Source organism: Bubalus bubalis, chromosome 20 (assembly GCF_019923935.1).
Source record: "Bubalus bubalis isolate 160015118507 breed Murrah chromosome 20, NDDB_SH_1, whole genome shotgun sequence".
Lineage (NCBI taxonomy): Eukaryota > Metazoa > Chordata > Mammalia > Artiodactyla > Bovidae > Bubalus > Bubalus bubalis.
Window position 1 is genome coordinate 4,844,431 of NC_059176.1, and position 20,541 is coordinate 4,864,971.

The window sequence follows — 20,541 nt, forward strand, 5'->3', positions numbered from 1 at the left end:
GAGTTCAGATTCAGGGTATCTGAGGTTAGGGAGAGACCCATGGTCTCTCATTTCCAGTCACTCTCCACGGTCTCTCTCGCTCTCTCACAAACACATGCACACACACATTTGCACACATGCACACACCCATGCACACACAGGCAGGCTCAAACACATCCATCCCCCAACCGAGGCTAGGGCCCCCCTGCACCGTGAGCACCATCCCCCAGGGTCGGGAGAGCACTTGAGCCTAACCTGGGGCAGCCACCCAAGCACCTATCCAGTGCTGGGGGCAGTGCAGGAGCTGGGGTGAAGGGGTGCAGACTGATCTCTGAGTCAGGGATTTCAGGTGGCAGAAACCTACAGAAACAGCCCCCTTGCAGGTGGCATGAGTCTGGGCTGCATGGGGAGTGTTGGCTAAGACCCTTCAAGGTCACATCCAATTCTAAAGAGGCAAGTTCCAGCTTGGGTCATTAACCCCAGATGACCAGGCAGGGGTGCCCTGGAGGCTTTGCTTCTAGCAGCGTGGCCCAATTCCTGGGCACCGAGGCCCCGGCCAGAGTATCTCAGAAAAGACCTCTTCTGGGCCCAGCGCCCTATGGACATGTGAGTATCTGTCTCTGAGCCCTAAGGTCTCCCCTGTGACGTGGGGGGCCCAAGGGGTACCCAGCCCCCAACAGGCATACATCCATCCACTCCTGCCACCATCAACCAACACCAAGCAGACAGATAAAGTGCTTTGTGAAGTGCAGGTATATAGGTAACGTTCCACAACGCCCTGCCAGCCCCCTCCCGGCCCCACCCACCCCCACTCCCAGGGCCACTTGGAGCCCAGAGAAGCTCTGGCCTTGGAGGCCCCACAGCTGCGGGGAGGCAGCGGACTATGGGCTTCTGGCAAGTACCAGCTATCAAGTCAGCCTGATATAGGTCTCCCTGGGGTGGGGCTCCCCCTCCTCCGCCGATCACTTGAGTAACACTTGGCTGGAATTTGGTCTGACTCTGGACCAGTTGGCTGCTGTCTTGCCCCTCACTGCCTTGCCCATCTGTCCTTCCAACCGCCTCCGCCCACCCACGAGTGGGCCGGGCCTCTGTAGAGTCTTTGCCACTCCCGGGACTGACTTCCCTGAAGGCTCAACTTGAGTGCAGGGTGCAGGGCTGAGGGTAAGAGGCCAAACTTTCTCCTGAAAAGTGCTGGGGAGTCGGGGGTGTCCTGCCTCCCACCGGCCTGTGTGGGGGACACCCCTCCACGTGAAGGGGGCTTGAGAGAAAGCTTTCTGAAGGCTGCCAGCCCCTGTCTCACTCCAGCCCCCCAGCTTCCCAGGCCGCCAGGGCCTCCCAGGAGGCACTAGTGGTAAAGAAGCCCCCTGCCAATGCAGGAGACTTAAGAGACCCAAGTTCAATCCCTGGGTCAGGAAGATCCCCTGGTGGAGTCCATGGCAGCCCTCTGCAGTATTCTTGCCTGGAGAATCCCATGGACAGTGGAGCCTGGTGGGCTAGGGTCCACAGGGTCACAGAGAGTCGGACACGACTAAAGTGACTTAGCACACACATAGGGTTGCCACGGAACATAGAGGATGCCCAGGTCAACTTGAATTTAGGTAACAAGATGATGGCCACCAGCGTGGATTAGAAGGGAAGATTATAGTCATCTGGGGGAAAATGGCAGCCTAGGGCATCTTCTGGGTTATTGCTTCCTCTAAGAGCGGAACTGGCAGTATCCACAAAATCTGGGGCACGAGCCGACCCCTCCTGGGAAGGAAGAAGGCCGTGATTTTCATCTCCCTCAGGGATTGCCTGCCTCCTCGCCATGAATCCATTTCACCAAGTGGTCACTACTCACTAAGCAAAAGGGGGGCTCCCATCAGAGAACATTCCTCCAAAAAGGAGGAGGACAGAGTGACTGACGGAGGGAACTAAAGCCCCACGGGAGAGTCAGAGACAAATGGTGGCTGAGCCTGGCTCCCTAGATCCCCAGAAGGGGGTCTTCCTGTCCCATCACTCCATCCCGCCGAGCAGCCTCAGTCCCTCTGGCCTGGTCTTCCAGTGTCGCGCTGGGCTGGGATCCTGGAGCACGGGTACCATCACGGTCAACCTGCCCGAGGAGACAGGAGGTCTGGTGCCAAGTCTTCCCACTCCCGCTCTCTTGATGGGTGTCTGTGGGCAATCCGCTCAGCCTTCCGGTCTCTTCCTGAATCTCAGAACAGTCAGAGGCTGTCTGTTGTCTGGAAGATTTGACCTCCAGAGAGAGAGGTCTGGTCTAAATGGACATCGAGTAACCAATCTGTCTCTCAGCCTCAGTGTTTCCACCTGTAAAATGGGAGCTGACTGGGAGACCACCATGGACCATCCAGGCCTGACCAAAGGGGAGCCCTCTACACTGAGACCACAGCAACAACAGCACCTGGAAGTTAGTCTTTTGCACTTGGAGGGCAGGGACTGAATCAAATCTGTCTCTTCTCCCAGAGTCTCAGCACAATACTTAGCACTCTCCAGAAAACCTTCGACAGCTCGACAGCCTTCCTGGGAGGGGCTGTATCATCATCTCCGACCTGCATCAAGTCTGGAGGCTCTGCCCCCTGGTCCAGAAGCTCCCTCTGTCCTTATTTCCACTACCGCCGATCGACTTTGAGCCCTGCTTCCTGCAGCTGATGATGTCACAGAGAAACTTCACATTTTTTTCACAAACATTATGAGCCCGCTGGCACACCCGTTTCACATTTGGCTTAAGAGACTGTTGCGCGGACTTCTAGGAAATCAGCAAGGAGTGATTCTAATAATTGCCTGTTCTTGGAAATCTAAAATAACTTGGCCCAATGACAGTGGGGGGTGGGGCAGTCCTCTAAAACAACATTTCTCCTCCATTCCACCCCAGGTCTCGAGTTCCAGTTACTCATAAAAGAAGCTCTTGTGTGCACAGTTCCAGATTCGAATGAATTTCCAGGAAACATCACCAAAACGATGTTGGCATCGTTAGGATGTGTTTTTCAAGAATGCATGCTAGCTGCTCCCTGTTCCTGCAGACTCCAACTGCAGAAAATAAGTCAGCTTCTAGGATATATCATTGTAGCTATGTCTGAATGGCATAAATGATGATATCAGATTCTCAGAACCTCCCAGTCTACAGATTCTAAAGTCAGCACATGCAGAATAACACTCAGCATTCTCTTCCCGCAATGTTGACACTTTTCATCACTTCGACTGTGTCATCCCACGACGTTCTTAGGGTTTCTGAGCAAGGCGGTGTTTTTGCCCTCGTTTCATTCATTGCCACCTCTCTTTGGTTTAGTGGACACACTGGGGTCAAGCCAGCGTCCAAGGGATCACGGCGACCATCCAGGTACTGGGGGCAGGGTCCCAGCTCAAAACACAGCGGCACGTGCCACCATCAAGGCCCCATGTTTGGGGCCTCCTCTGCTGTCCACGCCATCTTCACCACCCATGGCGATGGTCTGGCCCCCTCACAGCCCCAACCTCAATAATAAGCTTCTGTTGCTGGAAATAGGCAACCAGATCTGACCAGCCCCAAGGTCTCGGCTTCACGCTGGACTGGCTAGTGGGCGTTTAGCACCTTCCCCCGGGAGAGGAGCTAAGTCAGGGAAACGAGCTTGGGTTACATTCCAGGGTCTGGCCAACTTGGCAGTCCCGTGGGTCAAGTCTGGTGCGCAGCCAGCCATGAGTCCAGCACGACTGAACAGCACTTCGCTGCACACTCAGGGGCGGGCTTCGGCAGCAGGGCCCACCCACGATCCATGACTTGTGGCCAGGCTCGTCCTCTCCTCCTCCTCCGGCCAGCAGTCCCTGCTGCTCCTCTCTCCTTACACATCTGGAACCCAGCTTCCTACGGGATGCAAAGGCTACCTCCGGCACAGCTAGTGAGGAGTCTGCAGGCCACACGTGGAAAGCAGAGTCCCCTCTGCTGCCTCCAGTCCAGTCAAACCTTGGCCACACCAAGTCCTGCCCAGGCAAGCCCACGGCCTTGAGACTTTCTCAGTTCCTCCTGTCTGAGCTTTATCAGAAGCTGGAGCTAGGGTTTCAGTTCTGAAATATCAAGGTGGCCCCCATTCTGGATCCCCAAGGTTCACTGGAGGCCAGAGCTAGAGTCTCAGTGCTGGAACATAGAGGGGGGCCATTCATCACAGACAATCTGAAGTTCATCAGAGGCTGGAGCTGGGGTCTCAGCTCTAGACATCACAGGGGCCCTCACTCTGGATGACCAAGGTTCACAGGAGGCCAGAGATGAGGTCTCAGCTCTAGAACATCAAACAGGTCCCTCATCACGGACAGCTGAGCTTCATCGGAGGGTGGAGCTGGGAGTCTCAGCTCTGGAACACCAAGAGGACCTTCCTTCTGGGTGTGTGAGCTTCATCCGCGGGCGGAGCTGGGCTCTCAGCTCTGGAACATCAGGGGGACCTTCCTTCTGGATGTGTGAGCTGAGACTCTGCCCACTACAAGCAAGACTCCTGGATTCTCAGCTTTCCCTTGCCCAGGCATGGACTCATCTGGTGGGCACATTTAGAGGCGGTCTTCTACTCATCTCAGTGTTGCCTGGACTGTCCACATGCCCTTCAGGGACTGGGGTCAAGCCTCCTTAGCTGAGATATGGCCACGGTCCAGAGGTGGTGCTTTCTCTCTGCAAAGGGGCCACTCTCAGGCCTGCGCAGTCATGGTTGGACTTGCCTGTAGTTCTCTTGAGGCACTTCCCTATGAGGAGGGGAGGGGAGGGGGAGGAAAAGGAGGACGGAGAAGAGGGAGAAATGGGCAAGGAGGAGATGGCGGAGCTGGTGGTCGCTTTGGCGCTGACAGTGGCGGGGCTGGTGGTTTTGGCGTTGACGGAGGCAGTGGCAGTGTGGTCAGCCTCTCTTTCCTGCTGGGTGAGTGTCCAGATCATCTGCTCCAGCGAAGCCAAGTGTGCTGCCCCAGGATTCCTCGTGGACTCAGGTCCGAAGCTCCCTAGCACTTGTCCCCCTCTGTCCCCATTCGGCTCCAGCCATATACTGCTGGTCAATGGTCTGACCTTCCTGAGCTGAGCCACGGGGGTGCAGGGGGTGCCTCCCTGCCAGAGGGCAGGGACTGCAACTCAGGAGCTACTTTTTCGGGCCCTTGAGACCTGCTCAGAAGCCAACTGGTGGGATGAATGTTGGCCCTGGGTCACAGCCCGGCTGGACCGCATGGCAGTCCACTCACCATCGGTTTAAGCATTACGACTGTTCTACCAGGCCCCCTGCCAGGGCCCTGGGGATGTGTGAGAAATGGGAGGAAGAATCACAGGCCTGGAGCAGCACCTCTGGGGCTCCAGGGACCTGCACAGACTTCCTCCATCTCCTGTCTACATGCCTTTCTGGAAAGAAACCTGGCATCCTAAAACCAGCAGAAGAAGGGGACCAACCCAGGTTAGTTCATCCCAACATGCATCTGCCTCAGGAGCCCAGTGGGCCAACTTTGCTTCTGGGCCGCCCATCGCCCCTGAGTGCCCGACAGGCAGGGAACAGGTGGCTTCCTGGGACCCGAGCTGGCTCCCCCACCCCACCATCACACGGGCCCAAGGTGACGGGAAGCCCCCAGCCAGACAGCATCCCGACATTCACCCCTCCTCAGATTAGTAGCACATCCATCGCTGTTTTTGTTAAGACAAGAAACATATTTATTGAGAGCACAATGGGCCGTGCCAAGCCCCGCCCCCGCCACCGGGGGAGGGTGCTTTCCGACCCTGGCACAGTCTCCTCACAACAGCCCTGTGAGGTAGGTGTCTGAGCCCATTTCTCAGATGTGGACAGCAAGGCCCGGCGCTCCCCCAAGTCTCAGGGTTCATGAGGGGCGGGGAGGGGGTCCGGCCCGCGTGTCTGACACTCAGATCAGTGAAGTCCATCAGTCAGAGGGAGGGGAGGCGGGGAGGACACGCCCCTCTGCACAAGGGGGTCGGCCCAGGTCCAGAGTCTTTAGGTCCAGCCTGTCCCGTGGGAACGCGTGCAGGTGTCCCCTGTGGCTGTGGAGGCTGAGAGAGACATAGGCGCAGATGAAGGCCATCCGCTCCCGGGCTCACAGGCTGACAAGAGTTCTTAAGCACACAGGCAGACAGGAGGCGAGGGGCAGACACATTTAGGAGAAGGGATGCTCGGGGCCTGGACCAGACAGGGAGAGAGGAGCACCCAGCCACCAGCTCTTGCCCTCCACCTGGTACCCTTCACATCACCCCCTCCCTGGTCTCCTCCTCCTGTAATTTCCAGAAGCATCACATGCTCCTGCACCAGTAACTCCAATGGTCCTCACCTAACCAACCAAAATTTAGATCTCCTGGCCTTGGGAGAAACCTCCCCAGCTCTCCTGTCCAAGCCATTACCAATTAGACCAGGGCATTTTCTAAACTACCAGCTTCCTCCCCCTCTGAAAGAGGAAGTGTCAGTCACTCAGTCGTGTCTGACTCTTTGCAAACTCATGGACTGTATGCCAGGTTCCTCTGTCCATAGGATTCTCCAGGCAAGAATACTGGAGTGGATTGCCATGCTCTTCTCCAGGGAATCTTCCCAACCCAGGGATCAAGCCCGGTTCTCCTGCATTGCAGGCAGATTCATTACCATCTGAGCCCCCTGGGAACCTACTCCTCCTTTGGGGGTTTCTGAAAATTCTCCCTGATTCTGCCTACCTGGACCTCAGTCCCCTCCCCTCTGAACCTGTTACATCTCTCTATTGAAGAGCAAAGCTTCCTGTCCCTCACTGCGTCCCCTAGGCTGGCCGGGTGCTCCCCTGACACCCTCCACTCCGCCCAGCAGTTTCTGGGGCCACCATAGTTCCAGAAAGCACAGGGTTTTTGTGATCAGGACCCACAGGTGGCAGGGTGCTGTGGCCAACCTCAAACCGGAGGCCAGGTAACAAAGCACTGATTTTCACATAAACAACCTCCTCGAACCCGACAATAACCACGCCAGGCAGACGTGTCTATTTTCAGATTACAGGTGAACAAACCCATCCAGGCATACACATAGGTGCTTAGATAGCTTTGAATGTCAGACCTTGATTCTCGGGACCAGTGTACGGGGCCCATCGAGACAGGTTAGCCAGCAGCCCCTGAGCAGACACTGCCATTATGTACCCATTCTACAGAGCGGGGACCAGGCTGGGGGTGGTTCAAGTAACCCCTCAAGGCTACTGCACTGGCAAATGGTGCTGCCACCACCAGAACTCCAGCGGGTAAGATGCCCATGCCCCCCGAGCCCCAGCGTGGGGAGACCAGAGAGTGAAAGAAAGGAATCAAGGTCTGGGATCCAATCCCCCCTCATTTGCTGGGTGACCAGGCGGCATCTCAGACCAGGCATGTACCTCACAGGCGAAGGCGGACGGTCACCAATGGTGAGGATAAAGACTTCTCAGGTCAAAGACCTCCCCTCCCCCAGAGCGAGGGCTCCTGAGACCCAGAGTAGGCAAGGGCGTGGCCAGAACACCTCTGCCACCAGGGACCTGCCAAACGCCACATTGGCAACGCCGCCTGGACCACCTACTGCGTAACACAAGGAACCGAATTCAATACTCTGTGATAACATATAGTGGGAAAGAATATGAAAACAGACTATATATGTAACACCAAGTCACTTGGCTGTACAGAAGAAAATAACACAGTATCAGCTACGTGCCAACAACATTTTTTAAAAATCACTTGGACCACAACACATAGGAGTACATTTTTTCAGCCCAAATAAAGTTTTATTCTAGATATAAACATTTCCAGAAACAGTCAGAAGATAGCTATTTGCATCCAGAAGTTTCCCCAGGGTGAGCCCCCACTTCAGACAGAGACCCTCCGGGTCTGCCCTGGAAAGTCTTTGCCAAGAAACACCCTCTTTCCTCTTACAGAAATGCATGCAGAGTCAATGTGTCCATCGGCCAACAGTCAATTCAGCTTTTCACATCCACTAAAACCCCACTTGCCCATCAGTGACCATCTATTAAGCGCCTACTACACAGGCAGCAGGACTATCAGGGTCAGAGAAGCCTACGTTTCAGAGTCAGGGACGGGGGTCTGAGAACCTTGACCCTGACTCGAAACCCTAACCCTCACTGAGAACCCTGACCCTGACTTGAAACCCTAACCCTCACTGAGCCTCAGCTTTCTCCCTGCCCTCTGGAGACGAGGACCCAGGCCTGCCCTGCTCAGGAGGACAAGGCCCTGAAAACACTCCTCACCCCTGGGCACACAGGCCTGAGGACCGTCCAGGAGCAGACACCTACACACAGTCCCCTGGGAGGAGGGCCCTAGCCACCTGTCTCTACCTGGGGATCCCCTCGGGAGCTTCCAAAAAGTTCTCAGGGACACAGGGTGGCCACGTGTGGACACAGCCCACTGAGGCTGTGAAAGCCAGAGGCCAAATGAGGGGGCCAGGGAGGTTTCTGCAGGGGGAGGGGCCAGAGGAGACCCCCGACTCCAGCCCACCTGGAATGGAATCTGGGGGTGTTCTGCAGAACCCTGCTGTCCACATGTGAGACAAGGGCCAGGAAAGGAATTCCGTGGACTCGTGGAGACCCCTGGATCCACAATGACCCCAAGGGGAGGTCTCCTGAGCAGGAAGAGGGGCAATATCTAATTCGGCCAAGTTTCCAGGTCCCACTGAAGCTCCACGGGGGCACTGCTAGGCACGTGGTGTGGCCAGGGACACAATGGGGCGCATTTGGGCTGGCAGAGACCAGCCGCAGAACCGGGAGGGCTTGCTTTGACTGAGTTTGAGAGAGCACCCTCTGGCTTTTCATGGAAGACTGTTCAATCCTGGCTTGGACACAACTCGCTCATCTGTTAAATGGGCCCGCATGCCAACTGAGCAGGAGCCTTTCCCCTAAAGGGCAGAAGAGGGTGTTTTAGTCCCTAAGATGTTACCCAGAAACCCCTCCTTGGGCTCTGTCTAAACTGTCCTTGCTCCTCCCCACTAACAAATACCCTTGGGGGACTCACAAAAGTCACTCCACAGACCTGGCAGGAACAGTCACCTGCGCATGACAAACAGCCACCCAGGGTGGGAGGGCGGGGAGAGGAAAGGAGCCTCCAAGGAAGGAGAAAAGCCGTCACTCATTAACTGAGCCAGTATTTACTCTGGACCTGCATCGCTGAACACTCTCAGGCCACTTGACCTCTGTCTCACACATCCCAGTGACTGTCGGAAATACAATCTTATTGTAAGGTCAAGACCAACTTTTTATTCATTTTAGAACTAGCAAAAGCTTCCCTGCTCCCTTCCAGACAGCCCCCAACACATGATCACTTTCAGTGACAGCCAGCATTTAATGAACGCTGTTAAAGTTCACCCAACCCTGAGCTCTCGCAACAACCCTGTGAGGTAAGCTTTCCGGTGACCCACGGCTTAGAAAAAAGGAGACCAAAAGAAGACCGACGGTCAGAGGGAAGTGCCTTGACCGACAGTGCACGGTTAGTTACACGTTAGCCAGATTCTCATTTCTAACACAGAACATCGACTCGGTCATCGGACAGCGAAAGTTCCACCAAGTGACATCTGAAACCAGAGTCCTGGTTTTCGAACAACATATATCATACAAAGGTCCGTAAGATACAGTAACTGGTTAACAGGTTAATCAGGAGCGGAGGACAATCTCTTAGTCAAGGTTATAAACGATCGCTGCTTACACTGGGTTACAGTTGTGTTATTTGACCATCTACTCATCCATCCTTCCGACAGGAATGGAAGGCAACCCCTACCACTGGCCTGGTACTGTGTTAGGCACCCAGGCGGCTGACATTTGAGCCCAAATGTCGAGAAGGGGAAGAGGGGACATTGGGCAGTAGGGGGTGGGGAGGTGGGGGGTAGTGTCTTTGACAACTGGTGCCTAATATTTTGCGGGCAGGATACTGCTGGGAGGGGTCTCTTATGGAGGGTAAGTGCCGCCCACAGGCCAGACACAGTGGTAGGCAAGATACAACCTATTCCAGAGGTGGGTGTGAACGCGTACCCCAGGGGTCCAGGACATTGCCCAGAGCGATCCCCATTCCCCAGCCTAACCCTAACCCCCAAATTACTCCTACCTACCTTTTGAATGCCATACGAATTCAGCATTCGGTCCCATAATACCCACTATGTGCTTGCTAGAAAAATTGCCCACTAAGCTGCCCCAATCAGGATGCCCCTCCTCACCTGTCGCCCCACCACCCACCGCCTACTCCCGGGGGCACGCGCACCACCCTACAGGATCACAGTTCAAAACTCTGGTTACAGCAGATCCTCACAACAGCCCTGCGAGGTGGGTGCCATGCTCTGCCCAGCAGACAGAACTCGGCTGTGCTCATGAGTTTAAACCACATGCTTGTCCAGCTCCAGGGTCCTGGCTTTGTCCATTACACCCACTGTCCAAGGCAGTAAGTCAAACGCAGAATTCCCAGGAGAGCCCCCAAGATCTAAGGTGGGAAGCCCCGCCTGGCTGGGGACCTGGATCACGGATGCATCCCGGGTTTGCCAAGCGCCAGGCGGCCCGGATGCCCAGTTGTCCCAATAGATTGTTCTATGCAGACCTCACAGGGGGGCATGACCCTCACCATCCAAACCAGCAATTGTCTCCCCCAATTTTCTCTCAATAGAGCCCAGAATGAACCAATCTCCAAGGGACAGGAAGGACTCTGAAACTCGCACTTCGTGCAAGATGAGGATGTCCTAATGACTCGAAATCCTGCTCATGGCCAGAATCAGCTGTTTGTCTCAGACTCCCCCCCCAACTCCAGCTATCATTCTGGCCTCTTGAGACTCTGGGCTATGATTTCTGAGCACCCAGGGAACACAGCTTGCTGATTACTAATCAACCCAGTTTGCGGAGGAACAAAGTTGGAGAGGGCAATCAAAATTTCGACAGAACTCTGGCCGAGGGGTGGGCACGCCGAGTCAAGGATCCCGCCTTGTGACTAGCCCCCAGCAAACACGCTCATCTTTTCTTTCGAGAGGGGGTATCGGAATGCAACCTTGTGACCCAGCTCTAGTATAGCACCAGCTGACCTTTTCGAATGTTTGCGGGCTGGGAGTGGAGTGAATGGAGGGATGGAAGGATGAGTTACAACCACTGTCATCTGGTAGAGGAAGCGGAGAGGCTGAGGGCAAAGCTCATGGCAGGGACCATGCACCAGGCAAGGTGGCCTGGGGGTGGGGGGGACATCTCCACTCACGGGTGGGGACGGGGGCCACCCTGGGCCCCCGGGCCCTGGATCCCTCGCAGTGTGTGATGCATGGGAACGCGCCATGGGGAAGGAAGCCGTGTGGGTGATGTGGCAGATGACATCCAGCTGGGACATGCTCAGAGCAGTGACCCCGGAGGAAGAAGCCACAAGTAAGGGCGTTCACTTCATAACCACAGCCCATGGCGCTACACAGCCTGCCCACAAGGAAAAGGTTTGCTTTCAGGAAAGGGAAAGGCCAAAGCACTAGGTCAAGAGGCCAAATGCAATGGATGGACGGATGGATGGATGGATGGATGGATCCAAGTAATGTTGGGAATCGTCACTGGCCTCCCAAACATGTGGGTGAGAAATTCTGACACAGGCAAACAGCGCTCAGTGCTATAGTAGACGGTCTATAGTATAGTAGAAGGGTCTTCCCTCGACTGCAAGCAGAGGGTATTCTGGAAAGCAGGGGCGAGCCTTCTTGGGTCACGTGCCCTTCCCGAATGGCCATGATGACTTCTGAGACCTGGCTACCCCTGGGGTGGACCATGAGGGAAGCCCAAGGAGAACATGGGGGCCATTCTACTCCTTGGCTCATGGAATTGAGTTGCCCCATTTCTGAAGGCAGATTCACTATCTGACCTAATCTGACATATTTAATTAAACCCCAAAGACCACCATGGAGGCCAACGGGACAGTGGCTCACACATCAGAGGGCACTAGGAACATGAAGGGCAGCAGACTGCCTCAGCTGATTTCCCTGAGAGGTGGCAAGTGGTGATCCAAGGGGTTGTCTTCCTCAAAGTGAAATGGGGCCAGGGGGTAGAGGCAGGAAGGCCACCACTTAACTATTCAAGATGGCGGCACAGTTGTCTGGACCTTGGAGGGTCAAAGAGATTCCTGCACCACAAGAGTTACAGAGGGTGAGTTGAGAGTTTATAAAACATAAATGCACAAACCCACCCAGGAGAAGCCGCCTTAAACATCACTGGGCTGCCAAAGGGAGAATATCATCCCAATGCATATTTTCCAGGAAGAGTCAAAGAGACCTGAAGGGTCACCTAGGCCAACCCCACTCCTACTAATTGAATCTCCTTGAAGCTACCCTCATCGAGTATCTGCCTGTCCTGTCCCTTGAATGACTCCAGGGATGAAGGGCTCACTACATCCCAAGGACCCTCATTCCATCCTTGGCCAGTCTCATCACAAAGCCATGACCCAGCGGACTTGGACAAACAGTTCACAGAAGATGCAATTCTTTTTAACAAACACAGTAAAAAGTTCAACCGTCATTAGTCATCAAAGCAGTGCAAGTTAAAATGACAGAAAAAACACTTTTTAACAGAGATAAATTAGCAACATCTTAACAAAATGCTAATACATCGCTGGACATCATAAAATGCTACAAGCCTTCTGAAATTAGTAGTCATACAAAAATTCCTGGCCTTTCCTCAAGAAACTCCACACCAGAAAATTCATTTGTTCATTCACCACTCCATGTATTCATCCATTCTCCCATCCTCTCCTCCAACAGCCAACCAGGCACTCACTCACATCTTCATCCACCCTTCTATCCTCTCATCTAACATTTAGTATCTACAACATTTCAGGCATTAGAGATACAAAGATCAATGCAACAAGCTCCTTGCCCTCAAGGGTTCACAGCCTAGCAGGAGAAATTGACATACTACCAAGCAAAGATCACTTCTAGGTGTGGGAAAATAATTCATAAGAATGAAAAAAGGGGGGTGTGCTAAGTTATTAGCTGTGGCATAATTTGTAACATTAAAAAAGATGAATTATGCATAGCAAGAGTAATAACAGCAGGTTGATGTGGTGAATGACTGACACAGCCACTCAATGAGACACAAGGCAGCCAGGGAGGTGATGAAGTATATGGAAGAAAGAAAAATGTTGACAGCGGAATATGGAAAAGGTGGGATGCAAAAATTTAAAAAAAAAAAGTGTATGTGGTGAAGAATAGCAATTGGGTTTAAAAAAATGGGTGCTCGTTTTAAAAAATTAGATGTCCATTAAAAAAATTGTGTGCAGAATAAACAGAATCTGAAGGGGAGAAATAAAGATGAGCTATATGTCAAATGATGCGTGATCTGCTCCAGCTCATGTGCTATCCACACCATTTACAGTAAGATCACAACAGGGCCTCTGGCCCATCTGCCCCAGACGCCCAGCCTCCACCCTCCACGCTCTGGCAGGCCAGCCCCAAGGCCAACCTCCCTGAGTTGGGAGTCATACAAAAATCCAAGGAGACTTGTAGCTCCTGGTACCATGAAGGGAAGGATTTGTGCAAGGGGTGCATGCAAAGGTCAAAGTCAACAGACAAAATTTGTTCTTTCTTTGAAAAGGGAAAAGAAGCACGCACTTGAGACAGGCCGTGATCAGAGAGGAGCGCTGAAACCCAACCTTGGACCTCGTGGGTCGGGCACGGACAGAACCAGATGGGGGCCCATGTGGAACTTCCATCCCCGGCTTCTGCAGTCCTGGGCTGAAACCCAGCGTCCCAGAACTGGAGACCTTCAGAAACCCTGACCCAGGGACCCTCAGGTCCCCAGCATTCCTAGGACAGAACTCACCCAATCCCAACCCACCCTCCCCCTGGGACATTCCCCCACTGGCCTATTTCCACCCACATGACCCTGGACAGCCCCTCGGTCCCCGGGAGGAGGCCCCTCTCCTTAGGGGTCTGCTTCTGTTCCTGCCCATCTCCTCTGCGAACTGGGCTGTGATCCCCTCCCATTCTACACTTAACACTTTCTCTGTCTTCTAACCCTCAGCTGCCTTTTAAAACAACCACACGCAGGTTCTTCAAAAAGACCCTCCCAGGTTCTTCCTGCCCCAAGCTCCCCCGACCCCCACTCCGGCCCATGCAATGACGCCTGGGGTGGTTGGGGGGCTCTTTGGGGACCCTTCTCTGAGTAGCTGTCTTTGGGGTTAAGAAGTGTGCCACCCCCCACCCCAGGCTTCAGGCAGAACCCGGGCCCCCAGATTCCAAAAGAGAAGAGAACAGAGCCCTGAAGCCCCAGCACCACCTCAGGCCCACAAAGCCCTGCTCACGTGGCCCAGACACGTGGCACTGGAGGCACGGAAGGGTAGCTCCTGACACGTGACTCTGCTTCCTCCGTCTCCTAAAGGCCACCTGCATCCACTCAGGGCCCGCGCTAAGAGCGCAGAGGTTGCCCCTGAGCCCCCTGGCTCCCTCCCTGCACCCTATCTGTAGCCGTGGCTTCTGCTTCTCCGCCTCCCTGCCACCTGACATCTGAGCACTCCTGGGGGCATTGCTGGGCTGGACTAGAACCACGGACCCCACCCCTCGCCACCCTACCCCGACCACTCCCTGTCCCCACCCAGGGCCCAAAGTCACTCCTAGCGGGATAACCAGCCCTCAGCCCTGCCCACCAGGCAACACTCCAGCCCCACCTCCACCAGACTCCACCCCTGGGGTTCCCCGCGCTCCCAGCCACGAATCCTGGGTCCAGCCAACTGGGCTCCTCACGTTCAGGGCACTGGTTAGGAATCCAATTTTTTTTTATTTTTTTTAATGTCCCAGACTGGAATCGAGAAGTCGAGAGGGACTTTGATCCTTGGATTGATAGACAGACACAGCACACCACAGACAGGTGCACAAATCCTACCAATACAGAAAAAAAGAGACTACACAGAACCAGGGAGTCCCTGGGATTCGAAATTATCAGTACAAACAGCCCCAACGAGGGGCAGGGTGGGGGCAGAGCGGGAGGAGAGAAGACGCGTTTAACAACACATCATGCAAAGGCCATTTTTTTTTTTTTTTTTTTTTGCCAAAATACAGAGAGTACATCGCAAAACAATTGAGAAGGTAGCAAGGCCTTGAAACGGGCTCTGGGGATGCCAGGGGAAGGGGGCGGGGTCCTGGGACCACTTCTGCCAACCCCGGGCTGAGATGCACCTGCCCCAGGACACCCCGAGTTGGGAATGGATGGCAGCCCACCCACGGAAGACCCCGCTGGAGGGCTCCCGGACATGTTTCAGAAAGCTGCGGGAACAAGGTTTCTGTGATGAGGCCGTGCCGGCCCCCTTCCCACCCGCCTCTCCCCTGCACAGGTCCTGGAGTTGAGGGCGCCCCCCCACCCCGCCCCAGGACAGCACAGCGGGCCCTGGAGGCAGGGGGCACCCCTACCAGGACAACGCTCCACCCAGGGCCCCTTGCTCCCTGACCCTCTGCTGCCCCCTGGCGGGAAAAGCCTCCCCCACAGATGACCCATGCCCAGGGAGGGGCCAGGACACCCACCTGGCCCAACATCCCCTGTTCCCGCAACCTTCTGCAGGCACCCGGGGCCTGAGCCCTTCTGCCTCTCCCGGGCTCTAGATGGGGCACTGCCAACAGGCAGGGCAGCATTTGCCCCCACGATCCACCCAAGCGGGGAGTCGATGCCATTCCATGTCTACACATGGGGAAAACGGAAGGAGAGCAATGAGGTGAAATGGCCCCCACAGCCAGGATGTGACAGGGGCCCTCCAGGCAAGGGCCCCCCTGGGCCAGCCCCGCCCCGCCAGGGAATGCACGTCACAAGCACACCGCATGCCAAGGGCCACCCACTCCATCCAGCTGCTGGGAACCCGGGGCCCAAACAGGAAGCCTTCCCTCCCTCTCTTCCTTCATTTCCCTTCTTCCTTTGCCTTCTTTCCTCCCTTCCTTCCATGCATCCATTTCTTCCATTCATTCACTCATCCATTTAGATTTGATGCCTTTACCTACTGACTTCAACAGCATGACTTTAATCATAGCCTTTGGTTCATGAAGGTCTCCCTTCTTCTTTGTTTACACATTATTTCCATTTCTGCTTTCTTATTTCTCTCACGCTTACTTTCATTCCTTCATTCTTACAAACTCAGGTGAAGAAGGATGAGTCAGGATCCCACATGCAACACCCCTGGTCCAAGCAACACCATTTCATTCATTCACTCATGCAGTGTCGCATTTGCCCTGCCTTTCATTCTTATCCTGGCTTATCCTGGGAAATGATTATAGCGGTCAAAACTCCACGTGCAAAATAACCATCATCAGCCTATGTGCTTACTTGCCTTTGCAATCTTTCTTCCTCGCCACTAGTCACCTTTTACATTTTGCTATTTATTCTTTTATTTATGGACCTCCGTTGCCTATATTTTATGATATAAAGATAATAAAAGGCTGGAGGTGCAGCCTTGTCTTGGGGCTGGGTGTTTGGTCTATTTTTCATTTATTCTCGGAAAGGTGTAATGCTTTTATCTATTTAAGGAGTCGTATGTAAACTAATTATCATTCCTGTTCAGACAACCTCTCTTAATGAACCATTTATCACTTTGGTAGTTGGTTTACTGTCTTTCTTTTCTCTCTCTCTTTTTTTTGCTGCTGCTTCTTTTTTAATCTCTCCATCCTCCTTTGCCCTAGAAAGGGGACTGGATGACCTTATCCATCATTAGGATTGATGAACACCTCACCCCTATTCCTAACAGACCCTTCTCTCCAACACACCCACATCTTCACTACCTTTCTGCTGGGTCCCCAACCTTTCTCTTTCACTTAAGTTTTGTTTTGCCCCATTTCTTTCTCTGCTTCTCTTTCACTCTTAGGAACCTCAGGTGTGCGGGGTGAGATGAGTGACAATCCCATGGGCCGTCTCAGGCATTCCTATCACGAATTCAGTCATTCATGGGTCCATTCATTCTTTCTGTCACTCTTTTACTTCAATATTTATTCTTTCACTTATGGACCTCAGGTGCACAGAATTGGATTACCTAGCTATCTGTGGTTCCTCGAGCCTTCTCAGCACCAGTCCATGTAGGGCCCCTTTGGTTCATTAATTCCTTACACTGGTGATTTGCGGGAGGACTTATTTCACTCTCTCAGGAGCCCAGTTTTGAATCACTCACGATTCCTGGTGCATGGTGCCTTCTCATCTTTTTGTTCTAGCATGGCCCTCTCTCTCGTAATTTATGTACATATTTATTCATTAAATATGTTTTTATTGCTAATATCCATCTTGTCTTAATTGTCTATGCCCCTCCTCTGTCCTCTCTGGCTCTTTTGGCATTCTTTGATTCTCAAGAGCCTCAGGTGCAGAGGCTAATTCATCAAAGTCCCCTTCCTCATTCATTCATTCACACAGCCATCCCCTTATTTATTCTTTCTTTCTGATGAACTTCAGCTTTTACTAGTTTTTATATTTAGTGAATAATATGTTTATTAAGTACTTATCCAGGAACTGCCTTTTTTCTTCCATCCGTCTATTTTCATTTCTTCTCCCATCTTTCTTTCTCCCCATCTCCCCTTCAATTTTTCAAACTCCTTTCCTTGCCTTCTCGTGGAACGGGTGTGTTTATTCCTTCAGGCTTTTATTTACGCTATTGTTCTTTTTTCTATTTATCAACTCTGGGGCCAGACATCTGAATGAATGTGGATGATCTGTGCTAAACCAGGTCCCTCTCACACACTTATTATCTTTTTTTACTTCTTTATAAAAACTTTTTATTTTTTTCCCTCCCATCTTAATTAATTGTTCTTTTCTACCAGTCTTTCAGGCTTTTTTCTTACTGCCTGTCTTTCTTTTGGAGATTGGGCACCAGGAAGTGGCTGAACCCTAACACGCCTCGCAACATCAGCCTCATTGGTCACTGCAATTTTTTTTTCTCAGTCATTCATGCATTCATGTGCCCATTCAGGCTTCCTTTCTCTTTGATAATTGTTTTTACACTTCTAGATGGCAGGGTACCTAATTGGATACATGATAATCTACAAGCAATGGGTCCTCCCCTCCCTAGCCTCCGTTACTTATTTCGGTTTTGACCTGCCTCCTGGTTGGGTGGGTGGTGAGCCATCTCAGAAGCCTGGATGTGAATTCACCCGTGGGCATGGTTCACGCCCCCTCACATTCCTACTCCTAGAACACCTCTCTCTTACATATGCATTTATCTATTAGTACATTCCTTTTTCTTTTTGCATTTCTAATCTGACTTCTGACTTGTCGTTTCTTTCCCATTTTCAGTTTCACTGTTTCTCTCTTTTACTCTCTCTCTTTCTTGTATTCTTTGGAGCTCAGGTGCCACGACCTGATGGAGCCTAATGTCACCTGCGAACAGCACCCCTGGGCCCTTCAGCTCCGCCTCTCAGTCATTCATTCCTTCTGGCTTTCCTTCCTTCACACCATTCTTCCTTCCTGTTTTTGTTTTTCTTTTTATTAGGTATTTACTCCTCTACTAATGGAGTGCGTGCTCAGATTTTGACCCATTCTGATCCAGTGTGGATTCTTAGCCTCGCCTTCTTCCAAGGATCTACTCATTTATCGCCTTTTTTTATTCTCTCTCTCTTTTCATTGCAACTTTGCACATCTCCTCCTTTCTCACTTGTCTTCTTTCATCTTCCTGGAGCTTTGGTGTGACCACGGCCTCTCCCGCTCCTCACTGCATGCTGTCTCTGTCTCTTTAGATGCTCGCTCACTCGTTTATTGAGATATTTATTGTTTTTTGATAGTCCTGTGGCTTTCAGGGTCGGACTAACCACAGCCCTCGATTCGTGAGTGTCTGTTACTCAACTGCTAGCACCGCCTTCTTTTGTACGTTCATCTATTCACCCACTAATATTTTTCTGGACTTCACACCTGTTACTTTTTCTTCCATATTTCTAGATTTTTATTTAGATATGTTATTCTCCTTTTTAATCCTTTCATGGAACAGACCTCACTTTGCAGGATTGGATGACTCAAAACCCTTTCTGCCATGCTCCCTTCTGGATCCAGGTATGTCCACTGCTCACTCATCCTTCCCGTCATTTTTTTCTCTTTTTTTTTTTAACTTTCTTTCATTTCAGTCTTTATTTATGTGTGACCAGAATTAGAAAACTTTGGGTTAAAGTTAAATCTCATCTCTGGTTCCCTGGGTCTTTTTTCATTTTTAACTATTCTTTGAACTCTTCCTCTGGTGTTTTCTCTTTTTTTCTACTGCCAAGAGCACGTATTTGGATTAATCCTAATGCTTGGCTTATAATAACCTGACATAGTCCTCCTTATGGGGAGTATTTTTCTCACCCCCTAATTTTAAAAGTTACCTTATTTTTTACATATTAATTTGCATCTTTCCATTTTCCTTGCCGCTTTCGATCCCTGGTACCCTCTCTCCCATCTGTTCACTTTGATGGGCCTCACCTTCCCAGCCTCACCCCTGGTTTACACATCCAGACTCCTCATTCTTTCTTTCTGTCATGTAGGTGTTTCTTCTTTTATGGACAAGCGATAGGTGCTATGCATTTGTATTGCTTGTGTGCCTTAGTCCAGGATAACCAGATACCGGTTTCTGCATGGCCCTATTTACATACTGATTTCATGCTTCATCGACTTATCTATTGATCTCCTACGTATCCAGCTGGATCTCATTCAGGGTACACTCCTTTACACTATTTATTCGTTTATTCGTTCTCTCATGCCTGCATTCATTTATTCATCCACTCGCTTCTTTGGATCAGGTAACAGAGCCCAGCAAAACGCCTTCCCAACCAGAACAGTAGGGCATTCACAGTACTCTGACCTCCCACCCGCTCTCATCCAGCTGAGCACCAAGGTGCACAGAACCCACAGTCCTTGACACGTAAGCATGGCGGATGCAGGCACAGGCAGAACACACGTTAGAGCAGCCAGACCCCCACCCCGGGGCCCACACCCTGTGCACACAGGGGTCGGGCTCCCCAGGCCCGCTGGTGGGGCAGGCGCTTCCCCAGGGACCCCTGTGAATGGTCATCCCTATGAGAAACCTGTTTCAAGACCCAAGAGTACACAGAGACACACATGGCATATACAACCTCCCTGGTGGGAGACGACGGACAGAGTTCATCGGAAAGCAGACGGCTTTGTCTATAGTCACACACACAAAAATATATTTTGGCCTTTCAAGGCAAATAAAAAGGGAACTACCCATCACTATTGCTAAGCGTCCCAGTCCCAAACAATAAAAAGCTTGAAGAGGTTTGGCCAGAAGCTTTGAAGACAAAAAGTCTGTCCATTGGGACATTTCAAGGGGGGAGGCAAGCGAAGATTATTGGAGCTCGGAGACGGCTTCAGAGGCTGGTGCCACTGCCTGCGTTTTCTCCTTGGCCCGTCGAAGGGCCCCCCAGCTAGGCCACTTCCATCCTAGTTTGCCCTGCCACACAAGAGCCAAAGTGGGGCTCGGTCATGAAAGGGCCATTCACTTCCTTTGTGAAAGAGGAGGAATTCTGTGGGGGTCTGGCACTTGAGGCCACCTGTAGAATCCCTTTGCCACAGAGATGCCATGAGGAGGGTGGGGGTGTGCCTCTGAACATGAGCCCCCGAGGTCCGCACTCAGCTTGGCTCCCTGGGCACCCCCTTTTGGGCGGGGACCTCCGACCAGTGCTCACCCATCCCTCCCCACGAGGCTGT

General features: G+C 52.4%; 1 protein-coding gene across 8 annotated transcripts in view; it reads right to left on the reverse strand.

Moving 5' to 3' along the window:
* Nucleotides 1-4,926: 4,926 nt before the first annotated feature.
* Nucleotides 4,927-20,541, reverse strand: part of LOC102406900 (proline-rich receptor-like protein kinase PERK8) — a 35,933-nt gene continuing 20,318 nt past the window's right edge. For 7 of the 8 annotated variants that reach the window (XM_025271710.2, XM_025271706.2, XM_025271707.2 and 4 more), the window contains one exon: nucleotides 4,927-5,971. In XM_025271710.2, the coding sequence (XP_025127495.2) occupies nucleotides 5,849-5,971 (123 nt within the window). In that variant the 3' untranslated portion in view covers nucleotides 4,927-5,848. Of the gene's footprint in view, nucleotides 20,285-20,541 lie in introns of all 8 variants that reach the window. The other variant, XM_044933020.2, reaches the window with a different exon arrangement.